Source organism: Chroicocephalus ridibundus, chromosome 14 (assembly GCF_963924245.1).
Source record: "Chroicocephalus ridibundus chromosome 14, bChrRid1.1, whole genome shotgun sequence".
In the NCBI taxonomy this organism is placed as follows: domain Eukaryota; kingdom Metazoa; phylum Chordata; class Aves; order Charadriiformes; family Laridae; genus Chroicocephalus; species Chroicocephalus ridibundus.
In genome coordinates, this window is record NC_086297.1 from 4870242 (window position 1) to 4882614 (window position 12373).

Genomic DNA, 12373 nt, shown 5'->3' on the forward strand with positions numbered 1-12373 from the left:
GGGTTTTCTCATCCGACTAGGTTTGGGTAGCCAGCTCGCCTCCTGTTTGCCTTGCGAGGTCTGTTACCCGTGCTCGCAAAGGCTGTCCGTACTTGCTGCCTAAGCTGTCCTCGAGTAAGACTCATCCCCTCAGTCCGGATGAGGGACGTCCTTGTACATTTGAGTTTAGAGTGGAAATCCTGCCAAAAATGTTCTCTCTTCTTCTGTCAGTTTTGGAGGCCAGATCTTTCTTATCTCAGCTCAAGGGCTCAATGAACGCCTTTATACCTGAATTCCTTTTTAAGTAGCCTTTTGAAAATAGTGCTTTCAAATCTTATCTTTGCCTTATGAATTTTAAAGGTCCCCCGCTCTAGCTGGGTTAGACCTCCTCTGAATTGGCTGCAGAATATCCATCTTTTTTGGCAGTTGCAGTCCACATTGAGCAGCTTTGTTCTCAGATTATAAACACGAACCACTTAGTCAGTTTGCCCCTTTCACCATGACTGTAGTGTTTATTTCTGTTTCAGCGATGCTTTGCAGTCTTGCTGGAGAAGCTTTTGATCCACCGGCTTTCCGGTTGAATTTTCCAAGAGCTAGTTTATGTGTTTGGGGTGTGTGTACTATGCAGTATTTCACGTTGGTAGCTTGGGTTTCTCCTTCCATGCGCGTTTTCCTTTGAAGTGCTTGTTTTCTTATTCATCTTTGAACATCAAACTAACAGCAGACCTGTGGCACTCTAATCTTTTCAGATCGTGTAACGGAAAGAATGCTGCTCACCCTGGCAGCTGCGAGTTCCCCGTAGACAGCAGTGTCTGCCTGGTCTGAAAGCATCACTCTGTCTGTGAACAGAATAACTGCGTGGTGATAATGGACTTATTTTGCAATATTCTGTTGTAGGATTTTTTGAATATGTGTGTCTGGAGATACCTAGTGAAGGAGGAAATACGGAGACGTTATTTGAGGAGGCTTCTGCCTGAAGTCTTTTCTGTGCTCTAGAGAAAAAGCTACTAAAACATGCCGTAGAACAAAGCAGAAATGTTTCTCGTGTGTATCGCAGCTGGATTCACAGGGAAATGTTGTTGTAGTGTCGATATTTTTATCATGGAATGCAAGATGCAGCAGCCCCAGTGTGCCACTCTGCAGCCAGGATGCCCTGCTGTCACAAACCACGCTCACCACTGTGGTGTCTGAGTAAGTGCACTCTGCCCGTCTGAAATAAAACTTGGAGTTACTTAGCGACGCAGTTTCAGATAAATGTGGCTTTATGAGTAACAGGCTGGTCTTCAGATTTCAGAAATGGAAAGCGTTCATTTAAATTTCTGCAACTGTAACTAAGTAAATTGACGAAGCTGTGTTATTTAGATCTTTTTAAAATCTGAGGATTTGGTCATTTAGAATGACACTCCTTACGTGGGAGGACGGTAAGCAGGATATTGGCTTCTTCCACTTCTTGCCTCATCAGTGACTTCCTGATGCCTTCACAAGAAAGCTGTCCTGCGATTAAGGCCTTGGATGGGACTCCGGAGACTTAATCACTTAGTTCTCATTTGTGCTGCTACCATCCTGTGTGACCTGGAATAAGTTATTTAATCTCTAGATCTCAGTTTTTCATCTGTACCAAAAAAAGCCCAAACCAAACCCAAAAAACCCTAAAACATCATACTTTCTTACATTTTTATTTATACTGCATGTTGCTGCTCTTTACAGATCTGTAATTGCACAATGGGACAGCATTTTCAATTGGATTTCTAGGTGCTGTTGCAATAAAAATAATAATCTAACTGTTTCTTGTAAGTGTGCCTTGCACAGTGTGATTTGAACATTGTAATTCGATAGATTAATAGCGTTCACTTTCCCAGACGGAATGGCACTCTGGCTGGAAATCAAAGCAGCAAGAAAGAGAAATGTTGGATATTTGAGGATAGTAACTAGCTGTTGACTCATTCGTATTGTAGTAATTCTTCACATATAACTGAATGGAGTTTTTCGAATATTTGTTTCAAATAGCTTATGATTCTTTGGTCAATTTGGTGGGCTCAGGGTGACTCTTTAAGAGGTTTCTAAATCTGTTCTGATTCACAGATATTCTTGTAAGAATCCTGTGCAGTGAGGTTAACATCTGCAGAGTTCTTCTAGAGACATTGATAATTTACATTAGAACAACTGCAAATGAGGAAATACTTCTCACTTGAGAACAGTTTTCAGGTAATGGTCTGCCCAGTGTTTGATCCTTGCATTCTTAGCAATGTTAGAGAATAATAAAGGCTCCATCTTTGTCTTTGTATGTGTTCCTGGACTGCAGCTACTAAAGCCTTCTCATCTTTATGCCAAGACATTCCTTGGCCAGTGGGATCATTCCACTGGCTTTTTTTTTTTTTTTTTAATGTGAAATTGGTGCTGATGTAAATACTTTTATGTTACAAAAAAATCTCAGACAGTGTCATGTCCTGCCAGTGACTGGCTGGAGAATTCCTGGGGTGGTCGGTGAGATGTAGCTAGGTGCCTTCTGCACTGAACCGTCCCTAAGTGCTGAGTTGGGACGGTACCTGAGAGTTCTGCACAAAGGACGCTAGACAAAGGGTTGTACGAAGGAGACAGGAGTCTATCTGAACTGAAGAAAAAGAACTTATTGGATGTAAATTTGGCAAGAGGGGACTCTGTGTTGGCTGACCCCGAGGAGAGGATTGGGATGCAGGGAAATGAGCCATGGGAAGGAGGTTGCGTTCTGTGTACTTGTGAGCTGCTGTCTAGTTCCTTTAAGTTTCTTTCAATTAAAAGATTTTGAACTGAAACGTTTGGACTGATGTTTTGCCAGCAGTGGGAAACGGTTGTGGAGGTGGATCCTGAAACTTAGAACTATGGTTATTTGTCAACCTGTGAGTAAATAGGGTAGAGGTTTATCTTGGGGCACGTTCTGTCTGTGTGTTTGTGTGGTTGAGTGTGTCTGTCTAGCTCTTGGTCTGTGTTTCTCACTCTCTTTTTCTCTTTGTGCCTCATGCAGGCCCTGCTATGAATTTTCTCTGACCCCTTGGGGCCATTCCCACATGAAGCTTTGATGTGTGTGCCCAGACCGTGATTGACAAGGAAGTTTCGGTGGCGGCAGCAGGGAAACGAAGAGAAAAGGGCAGGGCTTTGAACTAAAGGGCTTTGAGCTCTGAGATGCTGTGCTTACTTATCTCCTTCAGAATGTTAATTATTTACCAAGATAATTGGTCGGGAGGGGAAAAAAAGAGAGGGGAGGTTATTAAAAAATTCCAACACTAACACGCTACAAAAACCTCATTTTCCAACTTGCAGCTGGCATGAAAAGGATGTTGTGTGTAAAAGGGCTTGAGTGTATGTGTGTTGGGGGGGCCCTTTTTAAGGCACCCATTTCCTAAATAGAGGGACGTCCTTCAGAAAAAAATTCGTCCTTCAGACGAATGCAGCGGAAACATCAAAGCTCTTGCAAGAGTTTTCTCTGGGGTTTCTAAACCGTGTCTGGTACTTCTTAATTAAAAAAGTTTATGGAGAGCCGTCTTTGTGAGTGGAACAGGCAACCTTAGGCCCTCTTGATTGAGGAATTACATGTTAAAAGACCTAATAAATAATGATTTCTGCCAAAATGTCAGTTCAAGGATGTGAAGATGCCTGGCCGCTTTAGCAGGAGCTGAGAGTTGGAATAGAGTGATGAATGTCTCCTGCTTCAGTCTGGCATGATGTAGGCTATACTGTATGTGAAACTCTCCTGCAGCCTTTGGATTAATGTAAAAAAAAAATGGTAGTACCACATACTCATTTGAAGTCTGTAGTCAGGAAGATAGGTGAAGCTGTTTCGTTTTGCCTCCAGTTAATGCAGTTCTATTAGTCTCTGTACTAGGTAGCAATCCACAGACTGCCCCGTGAAGATCAGGGTTCCTTTGAGCTCTGGTAATCGCTGTGCTGGGTCGGGTCCAAGGACCGTCATTCCAGTATCCAGACTGTGCTGATGGTGGCAACAGAGGTTCAAGAAAACTCAAGAGCAGGCAGCCTGCCCTGCACAATTCCTGAGCGTGCATTAAGGGTACCGAGAGGGGCAGTTGTTTGTGTTTATCTATTTGTTTATTTATTGGATTAAGGTGAGAAATTTAGTGCTGCTGTTTTGCCAGGGTAGATGTAGACCATTAACCGACACTTTCTGTACAGTTTCTGGCTATGACAGTACTTACCTCTTTTACACTATGATGATTTGGTTTCTTTACCTGTCTCTTAGTATAAGGCTTTCTGAAAGCTTAAAATAGTTGTTTCGCCTAGTTTTTCTTTAGGTAGTATTATATTGATGTGTTAATTCTGGTAGCAAGTACGATATTTTTCTTTCAGAATCCTTACTGGTACAGCTGGTTACACCATATCGTATTAATCTTCTGCATATCACCTTTTAAAAATACAAGCCTGTGCTTGCAGCAGTGTCTGTTTTTAGCACAAAGCTTAATGATTTTAAATCTCTTACTCTGCAGTCCCTTGAGAACATTTGGATGTACCATCTGGACAGGGTGATGTTGTGCTTTTTAATGCATGACTTAGTTCCAGCCCCAGTTTTTCTACTGCTTCAGTTCCTGTGAGGCCGCGGTGCCGTACTGTACTTGCTGTAAGTGGCTCGTAAGTGGGTGCCCTCTGCACTGACCTGCAGTTGCTTTCGTGATTCCTCGGTTGAACCAGTGGGACTGCGAGTCCAGTTCTACAGTTTCTCTGGTGCCCAGCGAAGGAACAAAGGTTAATTTGAGGGACTGATGCGTCTGAGAGGCAGAGGGAGTTGGGGTGGTAAAGCCTGGAAAAGAGAAGGCTCTGGGAGGGTCCTGTCAATGCATGTAATAAACGTGATGGGAAACAGCAAGGAAGATGGGCCAGACCTTTTATTGGGCACCACTGAGAAAAGACATGAGGAAATGGACACAAATTATGGGAATTTCCATTGAAATAAAAGGAGAAAAAAAACCCACCCAAGCCCACTGAAAAGGGGGGTCCAGCACTGGAACAGGTTGCCTGGGCAAGTTCTGGAGTCTCCATCCTTGTTAATATTCAGAACCCGACTCGACGTCGTGGTCCTGAGAAACCTGCTCGGAGCGGGGGCGTTCGGACTAGGCAGTCCCCAGGTGCTCTTACAGCCTCAACCTCCCAGCGATGCTGTGGTGGCCACGGTGCTGCAGGACAGGACGTTCCTGCCCCTGTAGCTGCACAGTTGTACCCAGGTTGTCATTTGTTACAGGTGAAGAACAGTTAACTCTTCTCCAAGTCTCCCTGATGATTAAACTGATACAAAGAAGTCATTGAAATTCTCTTCTTTAATTGGATTCCTTAATCTTAATAATTGGTGGCCCAAGCAATTATTTTAGGGACTCCCTTTATCTGAACTTCTTATTGTAACTTTTTGTTGTTTTAATCCTTTAATTGTATTTTAGCTTTCTGAATTTCCTTCCCTACACCCATACTGCTGCTTCATTCCTTATTACTCACCTCAGAAGTATTAGCTACCAAAGTTGAAAGATCTTTTGTCATTTTTTTTAGTTATGGGTAAATGACAACATTTGCTAGTTTGCTTTAATGCTTCCTCCCCTGCTTGCTTTTTTTCCAGTCAGGGCTGCACAGCGCTTCGAAGACTCCATTTTTCCAAGTAATGTTTACTCAATAGCTAAGGATTTTACTTCCATTTCCTCTGACTTCCAGGTCTCTAATCAGCATGCTTAATTTTGTTAACCCTCTCTTTCTAAAATACGGTGTTTGTGTTAATTGTTCATACATTTTCATTTCTTATGGTGTTGAGTTTTATTACATTGTAATCAGTGTTTCTTATTGGCTTGAATCTGATTCTTTGTATTACTTAGGGCTAGTTGAAAAGAATTCTTTTATGTTTACAATGATTTGTTCAGTAGGTCATCATTTGAGCTACTGACAAATTACTTCTCAGCAGTATGTCATTTATGTCATTTATGATGTCATTTAATGTGTTCATATGTTAAACATAATTCATATTTTGTATTGAATTTTATTCAGTACTTATTTATGCAGAGGTGGATGAATAGAGTTATTTAGCCATGACATAAGAGACTGAGTGTAAAGCACTGAAAGGGGGAGAAGATGCTGAGAATGGCCGTTGTCAGCACAAGTTGTCAGAAGCGTCATCACTTCGGTTTGTTGGTATCTAAAATTAGAGAAAAACTTAGTGAACTGCAACAAGCCGGATACTGTCTGGTGCATTACGTTTGAGTAACTTGAGAGGTACCAGTTGCCATCTCATTCTTCTGTGCGATGGGTCTACACCTTAAAATGGGGGAAAATGAAGTATAAAGCAGTGTGGTAATTTTACAAACAGGCTAAATTAGGAACCGGGTCTGCTGACTAGAATTGTGGACATTTCCACTTTTCTTTTTTTCCCCCCTCTCTTCCCTTCCTGCAGAGAGTGTCTCCGTGGAGTGGGGGTTAATGGTAGAGTGGCAAAAATGACTCCAGCTTTACTGCGCTTCTGTGTTGCAGAAGGAAAAGTTTGTTCTCTTGGATTATGAGCTAATGGGAACTCAGTTTAATGTGTTTCTTGTGTACGCGTTTGACCAGAAATGGCTTGTTCTTGTGGAGCGCTGAAGGGGTAGGCGAAAAGCTAAGACGGAAGGTAGCATGATGCATAACTTTCTGGGGCCATTCCCGGTAAGACAGGCGGGGTCTCCCGCCTTCCACGGGTGTTGGTCAGACGCGGCACCGTGGCACTATCTTTACCATAGGTCTTCCTGTGTGGAGACAGACCTTACGAGATCACAGACTCAACAAATTTCTGTACTTAAACTTACTTTTACTTGATTCAGTGCTTCATGAGCTATATGTGGTTTGTTTTTTTTTTTTTTTTTTTTAAGATGTGCCACACAGAGTAATTAAAGCACCCACTAAATGAACTATGATTTGGCTGCCTGACATCTCAAATAATAGTCAGAGAGGAATTGTTGGAAAACATAAATCACTTATGCTGGTGTTTTGCTGGAATTAGTTCTGGCCACGCTCTGTTCGTTATTTTTATCTGGTTTGGAGGTAGATATATAAATACAAAATAATCATTAATAACATTTCCAGGTGAAGTAAAGATCATCAGACAGATAACTGTAGGACTGCCTTTTTCATGTCTGCGTTTATCTAGGTCACATAGTGAGCTAAACGGATGGAAAAAAATGTTTGAATATGGCAATTATTCTGACAGGTAGGAACCAGGAACTGGGGCTGGATTTGTGAAAGGGTAGACTGCATCCTGGGAAGCTGTTGAAACAAATTCCAACTAGAGACAGGGTATAAATGTAATAGAATAATCTAGAAGAGATTTCTGAGGGCATAGCTGGATTTTCCTTCTCTTACTATCAGCCACCCAGGTCTTGGAAGATTCTTAATCCTACGTTATCCGCTCAGCAGCGGAGAATGTGGGTGAAAAATAATGGCCTGAGATACGGGGGCAGAGGAAAACAAATGGCAGATCATCAGCACAACGAGCGTTTGCTGCGCAGGTCTCATCACCTGTGTAGTAGAACAGCTCTTAGAATTTTGCGCCATGCCTTACCCTGAGTGCCTTAGGCTCTACACAAGTTTCGCCTTCTCTGAATTATAGATGGTTCGGTGACCTCAGCTTAAACTCTGTGAATTTGTCCGCAGCTGTCTAACCTGTCCCTAATGCTCGCAGTGAACTCTGAAAGCATCTACAGTCGGTGATCTTTTCCCCTTTTACTGCAGGCTAAACTCTTTCCAACTGCTGTCATTCATTTTGGATCTGAGGAGTGCAGGGGTGAGTGAATTTCCTCTATTCTCCGGCTGACTGTATAGCTCCTGTAGTAGACCCAGAAGAGTTACATCCTTACGTTCAGAGTTCTTCTAACAAAAGATGCTGCAGTCCCCAGGAATGCTGGTCAGTGTTCCCATTCCAAATGGCTGAAGCTCTTCAGAGGTAGCTTGGTCAGTTAGCTTCAGCACAAATGGAAACGTGGTACCTTTCTTAGGAGATTTGTTAGGCTCTGGAGCAGGCATTGTCTGCTGCAGGGACAAGAATGATAGAACAACCACCGTGTAGAAGGAAGTCCATTGTTCAAAATGTTAACTGGACAAATGACTACGAAACACTTTTACAGACCTCCTGGTGCAGTGGGCTGTCTGGAGATGGGAGAACAGATCTGAAGCTTTGATTCTTTGACACCTCTGGTTTATGCTTAGAATCTCCATTTCTCCCAGAGATTAGAGCATGCTCTGGCTTCACAGAAAAGTATCTTGAGATGCAGCAAGCACTGAAAGAAAATGTTGAGATCTTGAGGTTTGAATGATGAAACAGGGCACCTTGAGTTGTGAAAGAAACTTATCATAGTTTAAAAGTGTCCTGTGTCAGCTAGGGGAAGGTGATGGAGACTTACTGTAGAATACAGGAGGTATTTGCTGAGCCAAGAGCTTTGCAATTCTGTGGTGATTGATGTCTCTGCTTGGATCTCATTTTTAAACAGATTGTTACCTGAAATCGGACCTGCTGAGCTCTGCGGTTTCCCCTTCTGCAGCTGATTTATTAGTAGCCAGGTACGTAGGACTGAATAGAGTGGCAAATGGGTGAATATTTCAGGGATAGGAAGCGTGAAATGAGCCCATCTTACTACAAAGAAATGTGCTCTGAAGATACTTCATTTTCTCCTGGGAGAGAGTCATACTCTCATACTTGACTTCATAGCTTTGTGAGTCCTTCTTTGCAAAGTAGGACTTCAGTGACTAAATCAAGTAAATCTTAGGGCTTTTATCATGAAAAAGAGCCTTTTCAATCTGATTTTAAAGGTGGTACAAGGGGCTATTATAAAAAAAAAATAAGATTAATTCTGTTTGCTTATTTTCTTCCTCAGATGTTTGTCCAAATCATTAGTACCTTCTGCTTCATCATCTTTAGAATCAATAGTTCCATCTCTGTCTGAAAAAGAAGTGGGAAGTGACAAAAAGACCAATGAGCAGCCAAAACCAGCAAGTGTGGATGAAGCTCCACAGGTGTTGAGAAGGGCCCCTGGGAAAATCCCCAAGTGGCTGAAGCTGCCAGGTATCATGAAATCCGAGGAGGGCTCTTCTCATTCGGAACTGCCCAGAAAGGCAGGCTGTGTTGAGTTCTTAACTATGCTAGTGTAGTTCAAATACTAATAGGAATGATATTCTACATACCAAGGGCCTTGTCATCTGTTAAAGCTCTTATCGTTATTTTTCCTTTGCTGGTACAGTCTGTTTTAGTACTTTCTCTTCATTTTTTGGAGTTGGTCTTTCTGTTTTTAATCTTCACTGAAAACAGTAGTGGTTTTCCATAGTTAAGATTACGACCAAGTTTCCATTATGAATTTTTTCTTGGTTTATCCTGATCAGAAAAGGCAACCTTATTTTTAGTCTGAGAACCAATAGCTTATGTGTGGTTTTATATGAGAATTTATACAAAATATGAAGGAACTAGAGGAATAATTCCTGAATTAAACAATTGCCAATATTCACTTTTTGATGCAGTGGCAAAGAGAAAGGGGCGGGGGGGGGAGGGGGAGACAGACATTCGATGAACGACAGTAAAACTAGGAGGAATTATATGGAATTCTCTGGCTAATAATGCCAAATGTTAACTTCCTGAATGAGAATTGTAGTGTTTGATTATGGAAGATAATCCGCAAGCACAGCGTAAGGTGTGAAATGATTGCTGGAAGGCTGCGGACAGGGGGTTGGTGTCATTCCCTGCTGTGGCTGGTCTCGGCCAGACTGGAACTGGGACGCTGCTGCAGGTCATGGAGGGAACAGTATCTTTATGCTTGAAGCATTCCATTTTAGAGTAGGACTTTCTTTCCAAAGTAAAGATGATATGGATGAAGTACGAAATAACATCTCGTCCACCTGTGCAGGTTACCCATTAACAGCTGGTATGAGACGTTAATAACATGCTCTAACATGCATGTTAATAACAAGTAGGATTAAGTTTCCCCACTCCGAAAGTTATGGTGTATTCCCTGTTCCATCTCCCTAAGAAGTGTCCCTACGTGGTACGCAGCCGTTGCCTGAGCGCAGCAGCGTATAGAACCCTCAGCAAGAAGACCACGTTAGTGAGAAATGATACAGTGCCAATTATGTGATTAAGCATTTTAATGCTCTTGTGTTTATTTTGTAGGTGGGAAGAGATGAAACGTTCTGGGCTGCCGGATCAGTGAGCCGTCAGCTGTGCCTCTTTCCTGATGAACTTACTCAGAATGTGTAAGAAATTGTTGGTGGCCCTGGAGAGATCTAATCAGTATGAACATTAGTTATAAATAGAAAATTGGTATTTCAGATGCTAGCTTCACCTTTTGGAGGAGTGGAAGGCCTGTTTGTGGTTTTCGTGACTACAGAAGCAAGGTTAGAGGTTAAATTTAAGGTTTCTTGCATGCAAATAATACGAATAGAGAATTAATGGGCAAATAATTCCTGTGTACTTTCTGTGAAGGACTTTATTTCTATCCATATTTTTAAATTCACATCTTCCCAGTTCTACCTTCAGAGATAACTTGAGTCTAGCTGCTTGAATTCTAGCATCAAAATACAATCCAATTCAGTTTCACCTATACTTCAGTGCTGCCTAGAACAAGACTTCTCTCTGCTTCTTGCTGGCTGGGGTTAGTGCTGCTGATAATTCTGGGCATAGATGGCTGGAAAGTGGGTAAAGAGGAACCACTTAGGTCACTTCAAACAGGCTTTTCCCGTGAGCCTCTGGATCTGCTGAACTCGTCTGGTTTTCCGTTGCCAGAATCTTGTTAACAAACAAGACAGGTATCTGTTAATGGAATACATGTGGAGTTTGTTTCTGCCCCAAGCTCTGTGTTTTATTTTCACTACATATAATTAACATCAGTAATTACAGTTAACAGTGAGGAAAAAAAAACATCCAGTAAAAGGGTCTCTTCACGTGACCTTCAATCTATGGACTTGGGGTGCGAGTGTCTCCGCAGCAGAGTAGCTGCGCTCCGCAGAGCAGTTAGTGCGCAGAGGGAGGCACTAGTCCGGGTCTTTGCCTCCTGCGATGCTGTACTGGGATGGATATTGTTGGTTAGAGTTGCGCACACAAGGGAGATGAACTCTGTAGTGCCACAGTAGCCATGGTGCTGTATTTTATTTGAAGTCTTCTCCATGGATCAGTGATTCGTATTGGACAGCTGGGGTTCCCTGTTACGGTAATAACATGTTTTCCATTTTCCCTGTATAGACAATTGTTCCCTGAACTACGTGTGCATCTGCACAATTTGTAGATGTAATAAAGCAGAGTGGCCATAGGAGGCCTTTTTGTCGGTCTCTTTGATAATACGTTTCTTCCCCCAGTGCTCAGTTTCTCAGTTCACAGGAACCTGCTCCCTTTTCAATGGGCCTGTCGTGCCTCATTCCCTTCCTCCCATTTTTTTTCAACAAAGCAAAACGGAGCTTTGTACCATCTGAATGAACTTCAAAGTGGCTAGAAAGGGCACCCAGGGTTCCTGGCACTTGTCATTGTCTCCCAGCCTGGCCAACATTTCCCTTCAGGTCTAATTACTTCCAAATGCTCCCAGATGCTTTGAAGAAACTCAGAGGGAGGGGGAGGCATGAAAGGAAGGTGGAAGAGGAAAAAGGAGACTCAAAGTGGAGGGAGCAGAATGCTTTAGCAAAAATGTTGATTGATTTCTTATATGACACCCAAACATAAACAGGGAATGCGTGCGGCCGCTGGCAGCGGGGAATGCACTATGTACAGCTGCTGCTCTAAATCCTTCCTGTGGAAAGCAAGCCCTTCTTGCACTTGACAGGCTATGAAAGACATAGTACAGGAAAAAAAATAATTAAAATAATGTTGAAAGCGTATTACTTTAGTGGATTAAGTGTGGGCTGAGCCTACACTCCATAGGACTGCCTGTATCTTGGTTCAGGTGCTGTTTCAGGCTTATGTGTGTCACAGAAGTCAGAGGTAGACTGTAGCTAGAGCTGCTTTGCTGAATTTATGCAGGATATATCAGGGGCCAACGGACAGCCATAGCTAATGATGGGTGATGTTATAATTGTGCTGGTGTGTTTGATTGACAGGGTTAGAATAAACAGAAGCAGCCTGGTAGGTAGGAAGTTGTAGTGTGCTTTTAGATACGCTGGTCTTGCTTTTTGAAGAGCACGGGCAGTGTCAAATAGTACTGATTTGCTTTGCGGATTGATTACACCAGTTTTGACAAAGAGCAAGCGCCATAACTATCACCTGCAAGTACCCGATAGGGGAAAACGGAAGGAAAAGTTCAGGGACACAAGCAGCAACATCATTATTACTGGGGCAGTTTCATGGGTGACGGGGTGAGGATTAGACTTCATATTGCTGACTGTGTGCATTACCTCAGCCGGCTGTGCTTGAGCGTGTCCATGCTTTTAAGAGGGACAC

At 42.6% G+C, this 12373-nt stretch overlaps 1 protein-coding gene across 2 annotated transcripts in view; it reads left to right on the forward strand.

Moving 5' to 3' along the window:
* The window catches only part of ASPSCR1 (ASPSCR1 tether for SLC2A4, UBX domain containing), a 45234-nt gene extending 33976 nt beyond the window's left edge, over window positions 1-11258 (forward strand). For both annotated transcript variants that reach the window (XM_063352226.1, XM_063352227.1), the window contains 4 exons: window positions 7699-7750; window positions 8454-8523; window positions 8838-9025; window positions 10121-11258. In XM_063352226.1, the coding sequence (XP_063208296.1) occupies window positions 7699-7750; window positions 8454-8523; window positions 8838-9025; window positions 10121-10134 (324 nt within the window). In that variant the 3' untranslated portion in view covers window positions 10135-11258. The remainder of the gene's footprint in view (window positions 1-7698; window positions 7751-8453; window positions 8524-8837; window positions 9026-10120) is intronic.
* The last annotated feature ends 1115 nt before the right edge of the window (window positions 11259-12373 follow it).